The 20211-nt window shown below is 42.2% G+C and overlaps 1 protein-coding gene across 2 annotated transcripts in view; it reads right to left on the reverse strand.

Moving 5' to 3' along the window:
• Window positions 1-941: 941 nt before the first annotated feature.
• The window catches only part of TESPA1 (thymocyte expressed, positive selection associated 1), a 137972-nt gene continuing 118702 nt past the window's right edge, over window positions 942-20211 (reverse strand). For both annotated transcript variants that reach the window (XM_068267303.1, XM_068267302.1), the window contains exons 6-9: window positions 16723-16759; window positions 12283-12375; window positions 4284-4492; window positions 942-3288 (exon numbers count right to left, since the gene is read on the reverse strand). In XM_068267303.1, the coding sequence (XP_068123404.1) occupies window positions 3155-3288; window positions 4284-4492; window positions 12283-12375; window positions 16723-16759 (473 nt within the window). In that variant the 3' untranslated portion in view covers window positions 942-3154. The remainder of the gene's footprint in view (window positions 3289-4283; window positions 4493-12282; window positions 12376-16722; window positions 16760-20211) is intronic.

A 20211-nucleotide genomic window follows, 5' to 3' on the forward strand; every position in this document is an offset into this window, starting at 1 on the left:
GATTTTACTGAACATCTTGTTAAATCCCAGGTAAATCCCAGTGATGTACTTCTTGCCCACTAGGAAGTACATCACTGAGCAGGGGGCGGAGCTATGCATATTAGCCTCTCAGCGCACTCTGACGCAGGGTCATATGTTTGTCATTTTTTGTGTTGCGGTGGGATGCAGCAGGAGCATGGCATCCCCATCGCAGCACAAAAAGTACGTGTAAAACTGGCCTGAAGCAAGATATATTCTTACCTTTTACCTACTTTTTAGTACTTTTTCAATTGCTAAGTGCCAAAAAGTTATTTTTAGATAAGATCAAAATTATCTCCTCAGAGAAAACTCAGGAGAAAAGTTAATTGGATAATTAAGGACTCATGGACCATATGCAATTCACTTTTCTCCTAGGAAATAATTTTTCATCTTCTATTTAAAATGTCTATTTAATTTTAATTTAATTTAAAATTTCTATTTAAAATTCAGCACTTTGCAATCAAAAAAGTACCAAAAAGTAGGTGAAAAAGAACTGCCAAAATTATTTTGAGTATTTTCTTTCTTGTTGGGGCTTTAAAGGTTATTTTATTGACATGTTGTGAAATATTACCTAGGAGAAAACTCAAGAAAAAGTAAATTAGATTATTTTCAGAATATAGTCCATTTATTGACAGATGCCGCCACTTGCTGGTCATTATAAGAAATGCATGTCTGATTTTACCTGAAATTTCTATATGAAGGAAAACTATATAAAGCATTGCATAAACAATTAGGTCCCATCCTATTAACTTCTATCCTAAGTTTTCTCCAATTAGATATTTTCCAACCTTGCCAAAAATATATTTAAAGCTCCTAGCAGACAAAAAGAAAATACTATAAACGTGTTTGATATTACTTTTTTTTTTACCTACATTTTAGGACTTTTTAAATTGCTAACTGTTAAAAATTTAATTTTTGAGAAGATTAAAAATTAACTCCTGGGAGAAAACTGAGGAGAAAAAGGTAATTGAATAAGGACCTTAGTTTTCTTAGTCAGAAATACACTTTTAGTTGAAAAAGCAGCATCTGGGAGCAGTGTTACTTAAATGCACTTCCAGTGTCATTTCCGGTTTCAATCTGAAATGTAATCTTCATCATGAGGGGGCTAACTATGCCTCTGCACTCAGGCCAGTATCACACGCAGAGCTGCATCTGGTCTCCATAGCTCCCACATGGCACAATGTTACTGCCCCGGGGAACCACTGGCACTGTCAGTGCACAAGAGTAAGTGGTATCAGTGGGGAGACCTCAGAAAACTGGGGCAGGCTGAATAAACAGGATTAGAGAGGGATATGGAAGGACATGTAAATTCACTCTCCACTGTTTGCAGTGGGGGTGGATATGAGGGGGAAGGACAAACTAAAACTAATAGGCATAAATGTAACCTAATAATAATATCTGGGAAGGAGGGACAAAGGCTACCTAATACTTATATCTTTGGGGGAGAACAAAGGCTACCCCTAATGCTGATATCCATGGGGGGCACAAAATCTACGATACCTAATATTAATATTGGGGATCGTAGACAAAGAGGCTACCTAACACAAATACCTGTTCTAGGGATGGGAAGGGGGACAAAGGCTACCTAACACTAACATTTTGGGGGCTTAAACTACATATCCTAATACTGGTAATTTGGGCTAGAGGGGACTCTATCCAAAGTTTTGCAGGTGGACCCAATTATTTCCAGTTATGCTTCTGTATCTATCTAGATATGCTTTATGTCAGTCCGGATGACATCATTGACTAAATAAGCATTAAACTCACAGTAAAAGCTGTTAATTGGCACTTCTTTTTACTGTTGCAAGTTTTGCTTTAATGTAGTTCTCATGAGATTTCCATGTACAGTCAATAGCACACGGTACCCCTTTCTGAAAAGAGCTGAGGAACCGAACACATGATATTCTTACAATGTACCCAGGGCTGGATTTAGGCCAAGGACACCTAGGTCATGGCCTAGGGCACCACAGCAGCAAGGGCACCAAAGCAGCAGGCTAACCTGGTGCAGCATTTGCAAGCTGGCAAATGCTGCAATGCAGGGAGATCAGGCAATCGCCTGACTGCGGTACTCTGCTGCTAGCTGCCTGTGCAGCAGCCACCTTGCTCTCTGTGCGCATTTGCATTGTGGCCGGCGGCTATGGACTTGGACAGCATTGGAGATGGAAAGAAAGAGGAAGCTTCTGCACTGGAGACGAGCAGAGACATCAGTGACACTGATGGTTGCTGCGGTGGGAAGGGGAGCTGGCTACCTATACTGAAAGGAGGGGGGAGGGGGAAGGAGGGATTAAGGAAGTCCTCTGACTACCTGTACTGGAAGGAAAGGGGTCATCTGGCTACCTATACTGGAAGGAAGGGGGGGGGGGGGTCAACTCACTACCTATACTGAAGAAGGGCGGCTGGTAACAGTGGCCTTGGGTGGTAAAGAATACAAATCCGGCCCTGAATGTACCCACAGGCCACAGCCATTCATGAAAGCATATTATTTCCCCAGAAGAAGTAGACATAACTTAGACCAGTTTAGTAACAGTCCTTGAGCGTGCCATTAGATCTCCTGTGAACATTGTCTTGGCTGCACAGAAATTTCCCAGCAAATACTGTGAACTCCTAATTGACTCTGAACATCATTTTTATTATGTTATTGTCCACTATGATTTAGTTCTTGTGACCAGCAGTAGCAGAACATGGGTACACAGTAAAAGGAGGATTTGGCAAGTGAGTGCGAGGATTTAGTGAACATCCAGAATGACCATTTTACGTAACTCATGCTTCCTCAGAGAATGGTCAAAGGTGAAGGTGTGCTTCATTAAGGTGCTTTATGATGCATGGATGTGGTGAATGTGAGTACGCCCCCTATTTCCAAAGTGATAAGGAGTCAGGAAGTAAACTACCATAGCACAAAGGGATTGGGAAGGGTTAGCAGCACCATCTTGTGTCATAAGGAGGGAAGCTGCTTCATAAGAGGTGCCCTCCTAGCTGGCTGCTCTGCTTCTCACACCAGCCCCAGACACAATGGAGGCTGGAGTGGAGAAAAAGAAAATGTGACTGCAGAGATCTTTTGTCAAGAAAATATCTCTGGAAAAACAGAATATTCTGCCTGTAACATAAACAGTCATTGTTCCATGCTGAGCAGCCTCTTTCACGTAACATTCATGCAGAATTGGTCAGTGGAAGTCCAGTGTCCAAAGTATGTTGCGTTCTTTAAAGATGTTCTTGTCAAGTTAGGATAAAGGTTGTGAAATGTACACAGTGTGTCTCTGAGAACGCCATAATCTGAAAATAAATACCAGTCAAACATTTTAATTATAAATGGTATAGGTATAGAACATTACAGATTCTTTATATATACTAATTTGTTAAAGCGGAATGAAACCCAGCATTTCTACTTTGCTCTAATAGATTATTTACAGCATATTATATACAACCAGCATTTTTTTTTTTTACTAGAACTGCATTCAAAGGGTTAACACAGGCTTTAGAAGCTTTCCTGCCAGCAGAGCTGGCCCCTTCCGAACTTTACATAATGTTATCTTGTGTTTAATTGGATCAAGTGAGAAATGTAAACAAAGCCTTCTCTCACACTTCTGGGTCCCCTGAACAAAGTCAGACAAGCATAAATGCTTTCTGATGCTTTCTGATTAAGTTAGAGGATGAATAAAACAGTTATAAATAAAATGCAAAGTCAGCTCTCAGAGTAAAATAAGTGTACTTTAGAAACATATGATTTCTAAATGAATAATAATACTTATGCACAAAAGCAAATATGCTAAACATATGGCATATAAAAAGTAGGAAAACATGTTTTTATTGAATATTATGTCAGGGTTTTATACCGCTTTAAAGAGGATCTGTACTGTATGATTTGTACAATAAAAAGCATACCAATCGATTCACTGTGATCTCCTGGATCCCTCTTTTCCATTTCCAGTGTTGATATTACATACTATTGTGTATGGAATTATTTTTGCAAACGGATATAATGGCTTGGAGTTTTATGGGAAGTTTTATGTGTTTTTAATTATTTGGATGTCCTTTGGGTGCACAATAATTTGTGATTGATCATTGTTTAATAAAGATCAGTGTACGGTATATATTTTGAACATTATGAGTGGTGCTTGTTCCTGGGTTTCTTTCTCTTTGCTTTGCTATGCATCATATTAACCCTAGCACACTCAGAATATTTATATATATATTACACACACACATACACTAATATGGCCAAGTGTCTCAAAAGAAATATTACATGCATTCAGTAAAAATGCTCTCACCTGATGGGATATAACTGGAGTCTCCTCGGTTCATTCTATGTAATTGGGATTGGACATACAATCGGAAGTCAATGCCCATTGCCTGTGAAGGGCAGAGGAAGAATCTAGTCGGGACTACATATTCGGAACATGTTTTCTCACTCGCAAAGCCCAGGTTATAGAGGATGCTCTCTGGGTCCCCCTGACATTGTGTCAGGATTTCTGAAATACTGAATGGAAGAGAAAAAGAAAAGATGTTTTTACTTGTCTTCTCTGCAGCTTTTCACAATCAAGCGATAAAATGCATAGTTACTAAGGATATAGAAGGGTTTACCAAGAATGCATCCTACAGCATGTTACAGTGTGCAGTTACAGTTTTACCACTTCTTGCAAACCACAGCTGTGTGGTCTGATTGCACATACAAAGTTATAGGACCACTATCACCAGGGGTGTTGCTAGCCCCAAAGATCAGTGGCATGTGCCCTGAATCTATTCTGGGGAGCCACGGATATCCCCCAGGAAGAGTCAGGCAGTGGGCAGCGGTACTCATCTCCAGCCACTTGGTCTCCAGATTCTGCAGACATCTCTTCTGGGTTTCTCCCCTAGGTGTCTTAGAAGGAATCCGAAGCTAGAGTTCGTAGCATCTGATTCTCGGATGCTAGGGGGAGAATTGCCAGCTAGAGAGGATCTCTCCAGACTTGGAGAGTGGATGGGGGAGATGAGTAGTTCCTTCCGCTGTGCTACTCTGCTGAGAAGGGGGGGGGTGAGGAACAGTGAGGACTCACAACAATACATGCTCCCTGTGAAGGCTCAACACCTTTGAACATGTCACCACAACACCCAGCATTCCCCATAGAGGCAAAACAGCACCCAGCATGGCACCACACAACACCCAGCATTCTCCAGCATGCATTTCCTTTTTTATTAAGGCAGAATAAACATACATATATCCAGGCACATCGCCTCTAGTTAGGACATTAAATAAATTATTAGGGAAAGGGAGGTGCTGAAGGGGGTGTGGCTAGAAAACAGCAAAAATCTATTAACCCTTCGCACACTCACATGCAAATGTTCAAACAATTGCATTCACAGATTCACTCATCCAGGCACAACTCTTATCCCTACAGCTAAATTAAAAGCCAGGGTTTTAGTTCACAGAAGAATGCATTCTTATGCTTAATCACCTATACTGCGCAGAAGTACCCAGGTAAACATAGGTGTCCTAACTCTGGCCCTGTAACATGCATAGTGCAGACATGCAAACACATTCATTGCATCAAACCTATCAATGGATTAGGAGCACACATCCTAACTTCCTCTCCTGGGAAAGACAGTGCATCTTACCAATCGCACAAGGGAGCTAATGTTATGTGTCCATGTGCACCATGCGCATACACCAGCATAAGCTGTCTGCATGCTGACAAACATACAGGGGAAGGGGGGAGTGCACCGAATTGGACCCTAGCCACAGGGGTCAATGATAAGAATAAACATACATATATCCAGGCACATCGCCTCTAGTTAGGACATTAAATAAATTATTAAGGAAAGGTAGGAGCTGAAGGAGGTGTGGCTAGAAAACAGCAAAAATCTATTAACCCTTCGCACACTCACATGCAAATGTTCAAACAATTGCATTCACAGATTCACTCATCCAGGCACAACTCTTATCCCTACAGCTAAATTAAAAGCCAGGGTTTTAGTTCACAGAAGAATGCATTCTTATGCTTAATCACCTATACTGCGCAGAAGTACCCAGGTAAACATAGGTGTCCTAACTCTGGCCCTGTAACATGCATAGTGCAGACATGCAAACACATTCATTGCATCAAACCTATCAATGGATTAGGAGCACACATCCTAACTTCCTCTCCTGGGAAAGACAGTGCATCTTACCAATCGCACAAGGGAGCTAATGTTATGTGTCCATGTGCACCATGCGCATACACCAGCATAAGCTGTCTGCATGCTGACAAACATACAGGGGAAGGGGGGAGTGCACCGAATTGGACCCTAGCCACAGGGGTCAATGATAAGAATAAACATACATATATCCAGGCACATCGCCTCTAGTTAGGACATTAAATAAATTATTAAGGAAAGGGAGGTGCTGAAGGAGGTGTGGCTAGAAAACAGCAAAAATCTATTAACCCTTCGCACACTCACATGCAAATGTTCAAACAATTGCATTCACAGATTCACTCATCCAGGCACAACTCTTATCCCTACAGCTAAATTAAAAGCCAGGGTTTTAGTTCACAGAAGAATGCATTCTTATGCTTAAAGGGACTCCGAGCAGTGCAGAAACTATGGAAAGATGCATATCATTTTAAAGCTCTCTTTCTCCTCTTTCCAATGATATATAAACCACCACCCTACGTCTTTTAGTTTTCGTTATTTTCGCGATTGAAATTGCCGCGGCCGCGATTTCGATCGCGAAAATAGAGAAAACTAAAAGGTGTAGGGCGACGATTTAGGTGTCGTCAGAAAGAGGAGAAAGAGAGCTTTAAAATGATATCCATCAAGCCATAGTTATATTGTATTACACAGGACGACACTTTCCCCAGTGTCAGCAGCTCCATTCTGCTGAATGCAGCTGCTGACTTTGACAAAAAGTCGCCCTGTGTAATACAATATAACTATGGCTTGATGGATATCATTTTAAAGCTCTCTTTCTCCTCTTTCTGACGACACCTACATCGTTGCCCTACGCCTTTTAGTTTTCTCTATTTTCGCGATCGAAATCGCGGCCGCGGCAATTTCAATCGCGAAAATAGCGAAAACTAAAAGGCGTAGGGTGGCGGTTTATATATCATTGGAAAGAGGAGAAAGAGAGCTTTAAAATGATGTGCATCTTTCCATAGTTTCTGCACTGCTCGGAGTCCCTTTAATCACCTATACTGCGCAGAAGTACCCAGGTAAACATAGGTGACCTAACTCTGGCCCTGTAACATGCATAGTGCAGACATGCAAACACATTCATTGCATCAAACCTATCAATGGATTAGGAGCACACATCCTAACTTCCTCTCCTGGGAAAGACAGTGCATCTTACCAATCGCACAAGGGAGCTAATGTTATGTGTCCATGTGCACCATGCGCATACACCAGCATAAGCTGTCTGCATGCTGACAAACATACAGGGGAAGGGGGGAGTGCACCGAATTGGGTTAATAGATTTTTGCTGTTTTCTAGCCACACCCCCTTCAGCACCTCCCTTTCCCTAATAATTTATTTAATGTCCTAACTAGAGGCGATGTGCCTGGATATATGTATGTTTATTCTTATCATTGACCCCTGTGGCTAGGGTCCAATTCGGTGCACTCCCCCCTTCCCCTGTATGTTTGTCAGCATGCAGACAGCTTATGCTGGTGTATGCGCATGGTGCACATGGACACATAACATTAGCTCCCTTGTGCGATTGGTAAGATGCACTGTCTTTCCCAGGAGAGGAAGTTAGGATGTGTGCTCCTAATCCATTGATAGGTTTGATGCAATGAATGTGTTTGCATGTCTGCACTATGCATGTTACAGGGCCAGAGTTAGGACACCTATGTTTACCTGGGTACTTCTGCGCAGTATAGGTGATTAAGCATAAGAATGCATTCTTCTGTGAACTAAAACCCTGGCTTTTAATTTAGCTGTAGGGATAACAGTTGTGCCTGGATGAGAGAATCTGTGAATGCAATTGTTTGAACATTTGCATGTGAGTGTGCGAAGGGTTAATAGATTTTTGCTGTTTTCTAGCCACACCCCCTTCAGCACCTCCCTTTCCCTAATAATTTATTTAATGTCCTAACTAGAGGCGATGTGCCTGGATATATGTATGTTTATTCTTATCATTGACCCCTGTGGCTAGGGTCCAATTCGGTGCACTCCCCCCTTCCCCTGTATGTTTGTCAGCATGCAGACAGCTTATGCTGGTGTATGCGCATGGTGCACATGGACACATAACATTAGCTCCCTTGTGCGATTGGTAAGATGCACTGTCTTTCCCAGGAGAGGAAGTTAGGATGTGTGCTCCTAATCCATTGATAGGTTTGATGCAATGAATGTGTTTGCATGTCTGCACTATGCATGTTACAGGGCCAGAGTTAGGACACCTATGTTTACCTGGGTACTTCTGTGCAGTATAGGTGATTAAGCATAAGAATGCATTCTTCTGTGAACTAAAACCCTGGCTTTTAATTTAGCTGTAGGGATAACAGTTGTGCCTGGATGAGTGAATCTGTGAATGCAATTGTTTGAACATTTGCATGTGAGTGTGCGAAGGGTTAATAGATTTTTATTAAGGCAGAGGGGAGCTTCAGCCAACATTTTGGTGGGCAGGCCTACTTAGATTGCTGTTAAGTTCATGTAAATTTGGCTCCACCCATGACCACACCCACATTCTAGTGTGTGGCCACACTCCTATTTTTTGGCTGGAGTGCCCCAAAATGCCCCAGATCTCAGTATCCTAGCAACACCCCTGACTATCACAAAAAAACTGTAAAATGTGAGGGAAACCTCAATAAGGTAGGAAAAGTTGAGTTTTACTTACCTGGAGCTTCTTCCAGCCACCTGTATTTTTTCAGATTCTTCATGGTCCTCTGTTGTCCCCTCCTTTGTGCTGCTGTCCCTCTCAGAAAGATTGATGACTAGTCTAGTCACGGGCTACTGTGCATGCCTGGTCCTGGCTGCAGTTCCAAGTCTTTATCAATGGCACAGGATGCTCCTGGCCGCGGGAGTGTGATCAGGAAGGCATGCAGCTGGGGAGGCGTGGGCGCAGTAGCCCGCGACTAGACTAGTTAACGATCTTTCCAAGGAGGACAGTAGCACAAAGGAGGGCACCCGGAGGACACTGAGGGATCTGAAAATCTGTCCGATTTTTACAACCTTCTGTAAGTGACAGCGACACAGGAAAATAGTCATTTATAGAGCGTTTTACTCTGGGACAGATGTACATCTTATATTGTATGTATTATAAATGTTATATAAGGAAACGATCTGCCACCAGGATTTATAATTCTCTTACATATAGTGATTGTTGGGTACTTGCATTTAACCACACTCCTTGATAGGGACCCTGCAAGCCCCCAAAACAATTGTCGGTATTACATGTGGATGTTTTCACAATAAAAGTGTGTTGTAATTAACCACTTCTCTACCACGGGGTTTTTCACCTAAAAACCACAGCAATTTTCACATTTAAGGGAGGCAAGGGTTAATGGGCTTAATGGGGGTATAATTTATTTAAAAAAAACCTCACTGATGCTGATCAGTCACTAATGCTGTGTTAGTTATCTGAGATCCTCTCACGAGTGATCTCAGTAACTGTAACAGCATAGTGACTGATACAATGTTTACACACATTCTGCATGAATAAGCACTGTCATTGGCTTTGTGAACACATGTTCACATCAGCCAATCACAGACCAGCGGGTGCCCAACGCGTATGCACGTCCGCGTGCACGCGAACGCGGACGCGAACGCGCACGCGAACGCGATCGCGCACAGCAGGAAAATAAACAGGAGTTGCCTATCTACGCCCCTGTGACTCAGGTGAATTTTAAAGGGGCGTAGATAAGCGTGGCAGAGGTTGTTAAGTGGTTAATCTATGACTGGTGTGCTGATGGACTGAGCTTATTTACTAGGTGGAGCGATGTTGCCTATGTCACATCATCAAGCACCCAGGACCTGATGGTGTGCCTGCTTCCTCATGTGCATATTTTACATGTTACACATTTTTTGGGACAGTGGTCCTTTAACAATAGAGACTATTGCATAAGCAATGTATATAGCACCAATGTGCATCCTGCTTACATAAATTAAAACTGATTTCAAGGCCAGTTTTACACGTATTTGTAGCGGTGGGAGAGGTGCAAGCAAGGCATCGAACCGAAGAAATCAGCCTTGATATCACCCTGCGCCATGGTGTGGCAACAAGGTCATATGTATAGCCCCACCCCCCGCCTAGAGACATACTTCGGACATACTTCCAGCTGGGCAGGAGGATTCCTGTCCGTCCGCGCATGCTCGCCGCGTCGCACTGTGCTCCTCTCATTCACCCTTGCTGCATTGCCCATTGACTTGCATTGCTGAATAATCCATGCGGTAGGCACGGTTCATGTGGTAACACTCTGCAGCCTTTGGGTTGGGAATGTGGTGACTTTGATACTTCCGACACACCACGTCACGTCACGTGAAGGGTGCAAGTTTCCATAGACTTAACGCGGGGATGCAGCAGGGAAGTGTAATGCGGGGAGACGCAGCGCGCAAGTGTATAAGGGGCCCGAAAGTATTGAGTATTGGACATACAAAACTGGGGGAATACCTGTCAATCCAGGAAAAAGAGTGCAGATTCTAGATCTTCAAATAGCATTAACCAGTTTCAAAGTGAATAACACTTCAATGGAGAGCAGAGTGGAGAACAGGGTGCTGTTTTTTCCCCCAAACTGCTGCTTGCAATGTTTGTCACAGTGACCACAATTGAAGTCAATGGGGCAGCTTTTTTGGCAAACAATACATTTACCACTTTTGATCTGAAAATCTATTCCAGTGAGTGGAGCTGTGGATTACCACTTTGGGGTGAATATGGTAGCACTGTATCAAAGCACTGATCAACACTGTATATAAGCAGATCACCCCTTCTATAAACATGCCAAGCTCAAACGTGAGGTGGGTTTGTTATTTAAACAAACAAAACAAATATGCTACCTGGTCCCGGGAGCTAGTCAGATCAGGTAGCCTCAATTACCGCTGCTCACCGTCACTCCTGTGGCCAGAAATCCTTTATTTCACTTTCAATGACCTCTGGGGTCATGACGCTGCAAGCTCTGCTCTGCAGGTCTCATCACAGAACAGAGTGCAGAGAGGTGGGGGAGTGGCAGGGGAGAGCTGCCCAATGAGATCTGGGGAAGGGGCACAAGCAATGTCAGCAATTTCGGGGGTGGCGCAGGGAGAGGGGCGCATAGCCATGTCATGGACCAGGGAACATGCTTCTATTCCCCCCCCCCTTTGTGATGCCCCTCCCCCTTCCCGTGTACACTTTAAGGGAGACGGTCTGCTAAAATATATGATTTTAAAAAAATCCCAATCTGTTAGCAGTTTGCCGTTTCTTCAAGATCAATGTCACCCAAAGTTTGAACCTGCTCCCTTGGACACATTGCAGGGCCAAGGCTGACCGATGCATGTTTTGTTGCTATACAGGGGGGCAAGGGGCAATGGAGTGATGTCACAGGGGGCCGGGGTAAGTAGGGAGAACAATGCTCCCAGCCAGGGGCGTAACTAGAAATCACTGGCCCCCCTGCAAAACTTTGGATGCCCCCCCCCCCCCCTTGCTTTCTGCACAGGTAAACTGAGAACCAATGTTATTTACTTGGCTAGTGCACACTTGAATGTGTTTTCCCCATGCAGATAAAAACGGACAGCAGTGAAGCATTGCACACATTTTCTATCAATTACATTAGCGTCTGTGATGAGGTGGGTGGGGGCACTACAGGAGGTAGGTTTAGGGATCACAGGAAGATTTAGGGTGCGTACATACACACATCCAATTATGATTGGCCAAAGACTGGCCAATTTTTCCACTTCTATTTAGTATGAGGGTCGACAAAGTCTGAATATTATGAAGAGACTGTGCAGGTAAGCTCTCATACTACATGGAAGTGATAAAATTGTCCAGTCATTGGACAATCAAAATTCAATGTGTGTATCAGGCTTTAGTCAGAGCTCTGTCTGCATACTAGTGCATACCAGTGGTTTCCATTATTGGATGCAAAGGATCAGCAGGGCACTAGCATTATTTAACAGAGAATAAATATGACAGCCGGCATATTTCTCTCACTACACCGTTACACAGTTACTTTCCTCGTGATATTTGGATGTACATTATTAATTATTGCAATCTGACGAAGGACGTTAAATTCACAAATATTAAATCCTATAGTAACATTTTAGTACAAATAACACAATCTTCTTTCAAAAAACAAATATTGTGATAACATTTGGTAGTAGAAACATCATGTTACTAAGTCATACCTAGAGCTGGTTTTGGCAGTGCTGGTTGATGTCATACTCTCACCCATGTGCATAGTTTTGAGTGGATGATCTGGAAACATTCTGTAGGTATGACTGCAACAGCAGATAAATGCATCAGTTAACGTGGGATAAAACTCTGTCATAACATTCAATAAACATGTGTTTTCCTACTTTGTATTACCCATAACGTTACCATATTTGCTTTTGTGCACAAGTAATATTGTTTACAAATTACAAGTTCTTAAATTACAGTTTACCTGCTCTGAAAGCTGCAATTGCATTTTATTGCATAGCTGCTGTATTTATATATTAAAAGCTCTCTAGGGATCATTTTTCAGCTGTCTGTGCTTTTACAGCAAGTGGTAGCTCAGTTTCAACAGGCTGCTAATGTGTACATTCCATTGTGAGCTACAATTATTAAAGCGGAATATAACCCTGCATTTCAACTTTGCTCTAAAACATTATTTACAGCATATTATATGCAAAAAGCATTTTTTTTACTAGACGGAAGGGTTAAACACAGAGGTTTAAAGTTCCGTGGAGAGATATGCAGAAGTTCAGATTGTTACATTCTATTTAGTTTAATGTATCTATTGAGAAATGTTACACACTCTTTGGCTGTCCTCCAGCTCCTTTCTCAGTCAGAGAGAGTGAGTCACATTCAACACTTAGATACATTTATGTAAACAAAATGTATCTATGTCAGCTTCGGATGCGTCTGCAGAAATCTCCAGGAACTTTAAAGCACTGTGTAACTCTTCCAATGCTGGTCTAATAAAAAAAAATGCTGGTTGCATATAATATACTGTAAATAATGTTTTAGAGCAAAGTTGAAATGCAGGGTTATATTCCACTTTAAACAAAAGATAAGAAGAAGCTGCCCACTGAAAAATAAAGTGCTGTGCCAACTGTTTGAATGCTGTTCTGCTACAATTTTTTTGTGGTAATAGGTTTTATGGTGTAAATAATCTTTTAGAGCAAAGAAGAAATGCTGAGTTTCATGCCACTTTAATGTAAAAAGAACTACCATATGTAATAAAAACAATAATGTAAAAGTAGCACATGCAGAGGTTGCATCAGGGCCGCTGTACCAAAGGGGCTCACTAAACATTTCCCTTCAGCCTCTGCAACAGCTGCTTACTGGTACTATAGTGGTGCTGATCATCTCTATAAGAGCTTTCATAAAAACAACCATGTAATAAAACTGTTCTCGTCCTCTGCTTAGACTGCCCTCGCACTCTGGAGGTCCTTAGAAACCAATTACTGGTGCTCCGTATTATGCAATTGATATATACACATTGCCTCTAGGCAGGGCCGGTGCTTACATAGGGTCAAATTGGCCATGATGTCAAGCTTTTTAGGGGCCCCACAAATCAGGGATTGTATAGGTCACAAGTTTACTGCCAGTACAGCATGAAGATGTAAGATGTAGACAACACCCCAATAACCTCAACCACTAAGGCCCGCTGCTTGGGGGTTATACTTGACTCAGAGCTCTCCTTTAAACCTCACATTGCCTCATTAACCACCAGCTGCTATTTCCAGCTCAAAAATATATTCCGTAGCTGTCCCTTCCTCACTCAAGAGGCCATCAAAATGCTTGTACATGCCTTAATCATCTCCTGCCTAGACTACTACAACACCCTGCTCTGTGGTCAACCAAAAAACAGGCTAGCACCTCTCCAATCCCTTCTAAATTCAGCGGCCTGCCTCATTCACCTTTCCACATGCTCTTCCGATGCAGCCCCACTATGCCGTTCTCTCCACTGGTTACCCATTACCCAGAGGATCCAGTTCAAACTCCTGACTCTAACATACAAAGCCCTCCACGAGTTGTTTCCTCCATACATCTCCTCACTAATCTCAATATATTGTCCCTCCCGCAACCTTCGATCCTCCCAAGAAATTCTCCTGGCCTCTAAGCTGATCCCCTCCTCTCATGCTCGCATCCAGGACTTTACACGAGCATCATCCCTTATCTGGAACTCTCTTCCATAGCCTGTACGTCCTGCTCCAAACCTGGACATCTTCAAACGCACTCTAAAAAACACACCTTTTCAGACAAGCTTATAACATTCTATAGCCCTTATTTACTTATCTGTCACAATGTAATCAGAGGCAAAGGGTCACCGCCTCATCCATCCTCCACCCCCTTACCTAGTGTGTCCCCCACTACCCATTAGATTGTAAGCTCGCAAGGGCAGGGTCATCCTCCTACTGTTTACTGTTTTTGTAACAATATTTGTGCTGCTTGGAACTCTACTGTACATTTGTTAGTTGTATCTATGTTCCGCTTGTTGTCTTATTGTGCTTTGTAAAGCGCTGTGGAATATGTTGGCGCTATATAAATAAAAAATAATAATACGTTGTCCCACAATATTTTTTTTCGTAGGGCTCCATCGTACCTGCCACTGCTGGAAAGGAAGGGGAGGAGGATTGGGGTGTGGCTCTATAACTTCCCTACTGAATACAAATGCAGTTGAGAATTTTACAACCTATTTGAATTAAGAACATAATTAGGAATTTTAGCAGCAGCTGGGCAGGCTTACCCTGCCCCCAGCTCACCAGCAGCATCAGTGGCGTAGCAATAGGGGTTGCAGAGGTAGCGACCACATCGGGGCCCTTGGGCCAGCGGGTCCCCATGGGGCCCTTCCTCAACCAAAGTATTAGCTGTTTATTGGTCCTGTGGGGGTAATAATCACTTCTATAGATGCTATGAATAGTAGTAATCATTAGCAAACTGTTCCCCATCCCCTTGTTGCACCTCTGACACTGTGGATGACCTTGGGGGGGGGGGGGGCATGTAAAACTCGTACCGGGGCCCAGAGTTCCATAGCTTCGCCACTGAGCAGCATTATAACGCGTACGCGATCAAAGGTGTGCACATTTTTCTAATTTCCAAAAAAATGTTGTTGCAATTTGTATGTAGAGTGAAATTTGTACGACACCACTCAATCCAGAAAACTAACCAGCAAAAGAACAGCACAGGACCTCAGGGTCATCAGAATGCAAATCATTGACATAATACTTGACTTCCTTCACCTTTTCCCAATGCAAAACAAAGCAGGGAAGCTTAGAAGAACATGTATTTATGTCATGTCATGGGCTGAATATGCTCTACTTTTATCTGTCTCACTCTTTAGCCTGCACTCCTATCTGTGTCCATTAGCGGTTATTACTGGATCAGCATCAATGGAACATGGATATAAGGACAGTCGGCTACAGAGAAAGACAACTAAGAGGAGAGGTAGTACAGCTTGTGCTGCAACAAATGACTGTAGTCTGTAAGGCCTGGAGCCCACTAAGAAGCGGAAAGCGATATCACAATCGCTAGTGATTTGTGATCGCGTTTTGCGAGCAATCTCCCTGCTCCTATACAGTTCATTAGAATGGAAACGCTCCCAAAATGCTGCATGTCCTGCGATTGCGATTTCCTTAATTGCAAACGCTCTAGTGGAATCTGTCCCATCCATTTACATTGGCAGAGCATTTAGGAAAATTGCTAATGATTGAAAGCACTCCCTAAAAGCTCAAAAAAAACAAAAACGCTCCAGTGGGTTCCAGGCCTAAAGGTGGCCATAAACAATACAAGCAAATTAATCTTTTTTTGGTTGTTTGTTTTTTTGTTTTAGAAATGTGATCTATTGAATAAGAGATCAGATATGTTGAAATATCAGATAGAAAAATAGAAAAACAAACAATTACTTATGCCCAAGTTCTTTTTGTTTAAAATTTAGGAGGTAAGATACAGAATATTTAAAGACCAATGTGTAAGTGCCCAACATAGAACTCCAGTCTATCCAGTATTTTTTTTTTGATGGGGACACCAGGGTCTAAGATAGTATGTGTGTAGTGTTACTGTCTATGAGGTGTGCCTATTTTAAGGCTATAACGAATAAACAAAGTTTTATAACTGTATACTAATCCCCGGCGCATTTTGTTTTAACACTTTCTCTTTGTAAATCTTTTGGTGGGTGAGGGCGTTCTACCCACCTTATACAAGGTAGCAGCAGGATATATAGTCATATACACAGTGCGCCTTGTCTTTTTTTGCCAAGAAATCAGATGTGTTGAAATATCAGACAAACAAAAGATGACTTATGCCTGAGATCTTTTTGTTTAAAATGTAGGAGGTAAAATATATTCAAAGACCATTTTGTTTTGAGCATATGGCAGTTATTTAAAAAAAAAAAACAGAGAAGTTACACTTGTCACATTTCAATTTCCCATGATCCTTCATTAATGGACTTCAGGAAAGTACAAAAATGCTAAAGCTAAACAATACTGTAATATTATTTTGTATCCACTGGTTTTGAGTTTGAACATTTACATATTTTAGTACCGTAATTATGCTGATTAAAAAAAAGCAAAGAAAAATAAATGCTTGATAATGCAAGGTGATGAAAGGGAACATTTGGTTAATGGGAAATTTCATGTTACCTTAGCCTGTTTCTATGGTGATCTGATAAGTGTGTTGCTAAAAGGAGAGACAAAGACTGAATCAGAAAAAAATGCTAATGGACAAATGTTGTAAAAAGTATCTTGTTCATGTTAAAATACAGCTACTGCCCACACAATTTCAGGTTACATTTTACATTGCAGAAACAGCTACACTGCTGCTTTGCAGCCATACTGTCTCTCACGCTACTCTTCTGCCCTCTCCTGGAAGAGATCAGAATTGCTAAAGGTCATCAAAATGTATCAGCAATAGTTCCCTTTATGGGCTGCATGATGTAGTACTTCACTTTCGTTTAAAAAAAAAAAAATGACCATAAACATAGGTCAGACTAACCAGCAAGCTCATGGTGACCCAGAACTCATTGGAGTGTGCAAGGGACTACAATGGTCCTAAAAGCCCTCTTACTAAGATGTTAAGAAAAACAAAAGTTTGCTTTCCTAAAACAGAAAGAATTTGCTATAATTCAGGTTGGAGTGAGCATAAGTCAGAGCTACACAAGTCTTTGGAATTGAATTTTGATGTTTGGTTTTTTTGAGATTTCTCAGATCTGCTCACCTTTTTTTCTCCTCTAGAATTACCGCCTTGCATTCACGTATACAAGATTTTGCACATACTCCACCCCTCCTCTGGATTTCTCTGTCACAACCCGTCCGTCACTCTCCAACCTCTGATATCTTTAAACATGCCCTCAAACCTCTTTTTTGTCAGCATAACAATGTCTATTCTATTACCTCCTATGCATGCCATGTTTTTGATTGATAATCTTGACCAAAATTGATGTTACCATATTTCTGATCATTTCTACAGCAATGTTTTATATGTGCGTGTAGAATGTACTCTAGCTTAAGTTACTTATTGGAGACCGACCACTTGATCTTTATTAAAAGGGTAGGTTTATTTACAAATAAAAAATGATATTCAAAGTATGACATACAGTGAGATGCGAAAGTTTGGGCAACCTTGTTAATCCTCATGATTTTCCTGTATAAATCTTTGGTTGTTACGATAAAAAATGTCAGTTAAATATATTATATAGGAGACACACACGGTGATATTTGAGAAGTGAAAAGAAGTTTAATAGATTTACAGAAAGTGTGCAATAATTGTTTAAACAAACTTAGACAGGTGCATAAATTTGGTCATCACAAAAAAAGAAATGAAATCAATATTTAGTAGATTCTCCTTTTTCAGAAATTACAGCCTGTAAACGCTTCCTGTCGGTTCCAATGAGAGACCATTCCTCTTTACAAAACATCTCTAGTTCATTGAGGTTTGATGGCTTCCGAGCATGGACAGCTCTCTTCAACTCACACCTCAGATTTTAAATTATATTCAGGTCTGGGGACTGAGCCATTCCAGAACATTGTACTTGTTACTCTGCATGAATGCCTTAGTGGATTTTGAGCAGTGTTTAGGGTCGTTGTCTTGTTGAAAGATCCAGCCCCGGCGCAGCTTCAGATTCAGCTTTGTCACTGACTCCTGGACATTGGTCCCCAGAATCTGCTGATATTGAGTGGAATCCATGCGTCCCTCAACTTTGACAAGGTTCCCAGTCCTTATACTGGCCACACAGCCCTGCAGCATGATGGAACCACCACCACATTTTACTGTAGGTAGCAGGTGTTTTTCTTGGAATGCTGTGTTCTTTTTCCTCCATGCATTTGTTATGCCCAAATCACTCTCACCTACAGCATCCCCTTGTGTAAAGTGCACAGAATGGTTGAACGATGCACAGTGACTCCATCTGCAGCAAGATAACGTTGTAGGTCTTTGGTGTTGACCTGTGGGTTGACTCTGACAGTTCTCACCATTTGTCGCTTCTGTCTATCCAAGATTTTTCTTGGTCTGTCACTTCGAGTCTTAACTTGAACTGAGCCGGTGGTCTTCCATTTCCTCAATATGTTCCTAACTGTGGAAACAACCAGCTGAAATCTCTGAGACAGCTTTCTGTATCCTTCCCATAAACCATGATGGTGAACAATCTTTGTCTTCAGGTCATTTGAGAGTTGTTTGGAGACCACGATGTTGCTACTCTTCAGAGAAAATTAAAAGAGGAGGGAAACTTACAATTTACCCCCTTAAATACTCTTTCTCATAATTGGATTCACTTGTGTATGTAGGTCAGGGGTCACTGAACTTACTAAGCCAATTTAAGTTCCAATAATTAGTTCTAAAGGTTTTGAAATCAATAAAATGACAACAGGGCCCAAATTTAAGCACCTGCTTAATTTTATTTAAACGATTATTGCGCACGTTATGTAAATGCAATAAACTTCATTTTACTTCTCAAATATCACTGTGTGTGTGTCTCCTATATGATATATTTAACTGACATTTCGTATCGTAACAACCAACGATTTATACAGGCTAATCATGAGGATTAACAAGGTTGCCCAAACTTTCGCATCCCACTGTATGAAATATAAGTGCTAGCTAATGGAAAGAGCAGAAAGGGAATAGTGGCCAGCTACAGCTAGTTAAAAAAAAAAGAAGGGATAATCTGTCTACTCTAAAATATATACACATCACACACACTTGCTTTGACCCTGCTGAGCCCAGGACAGATCCTTTAGTGTAATATATTGCTCTTAAAGGGGTCCTTAAGCCTAAGATAAAAAATCAGCTTGACTTACCTGGGGCTTCTACCAGCCCCCTGCAGCCGTCCCGTGCCCTTGCAGTCACTATTGGATCCTCCTGTCCCTCCCCGCCAGCTACTCTCATTTTCAGACTATAGGCTTAATGCACCTGCGCAGGCCTGGCCACGCGTCTCCTTTTATGCGTTCCCATCTGTAATAGGGCCCTGCGCAGGCTCAGGACACTATTGTAGGCTGGAACTCGTAGAAGGCTATGCGTGGCCAGGCCTGTCGACAAAGTGAAATTAGCTGGTTGAAGCCCCGGGTGAGTAAAACTGATTTTTTTATCTGAGGCTTAAGTGTCTCTTTAATGTAGATCAATGCTGAAGTCTGTGAGAAGTGGAACTAAAGCTAAATACTCACCTATTGATAGATCCCCAAAACATGCTGGTAGGTTAATAGCAATAGGGGTTGCAGAGGTAGCGACCGCATTGGGGCCCTTGGGCCAGAGGGGCCCCAAAGGGCCCTCCCTCAACTACAATATTATCTCTCTATTGGTCCTGTGCTCATAATAATCACTTCTATAGATACTCTGATTAGAGGTAATCATTAACCACTTCCCGACCGCCGCATGTACAAATGGCGGCCGGGAAGTGGACCCCGCAAGGACCGCCACATGTACAAATGGCGGCGGTCCTTGTACGGGCATGGGCGGAGCGATCGCGTCATTCGTGACGCGATCCTCCACCGGGGACTGGCTCCGCCCCCCTCGCGCTGTAACCCGCCGGCCGTTCGGAAGCGCCGGCGGGTTACTAGCACCCGGATCGCCGCATACAAAGTGTATAATACACTTTGTAATGTATACAAAGTGTATTATACAGGCTGCCTCCTGCCCTG

Source organism: Hyperolius riggenbachi, chromosome 2 (assembly GCF_040937935.1).
Source record: "Hyperolius riggenbachi isolate aHypRig1 chromosome 2, aHypRig1.pri, whole genome shotgun sequence".
NCBI classification, from domain to species: Eukaryota; Metazoa; Chordata; class Amphibia; order Anura; family Hyperoliidae; genus Hyperolius; species Hyperolius riggenbachi.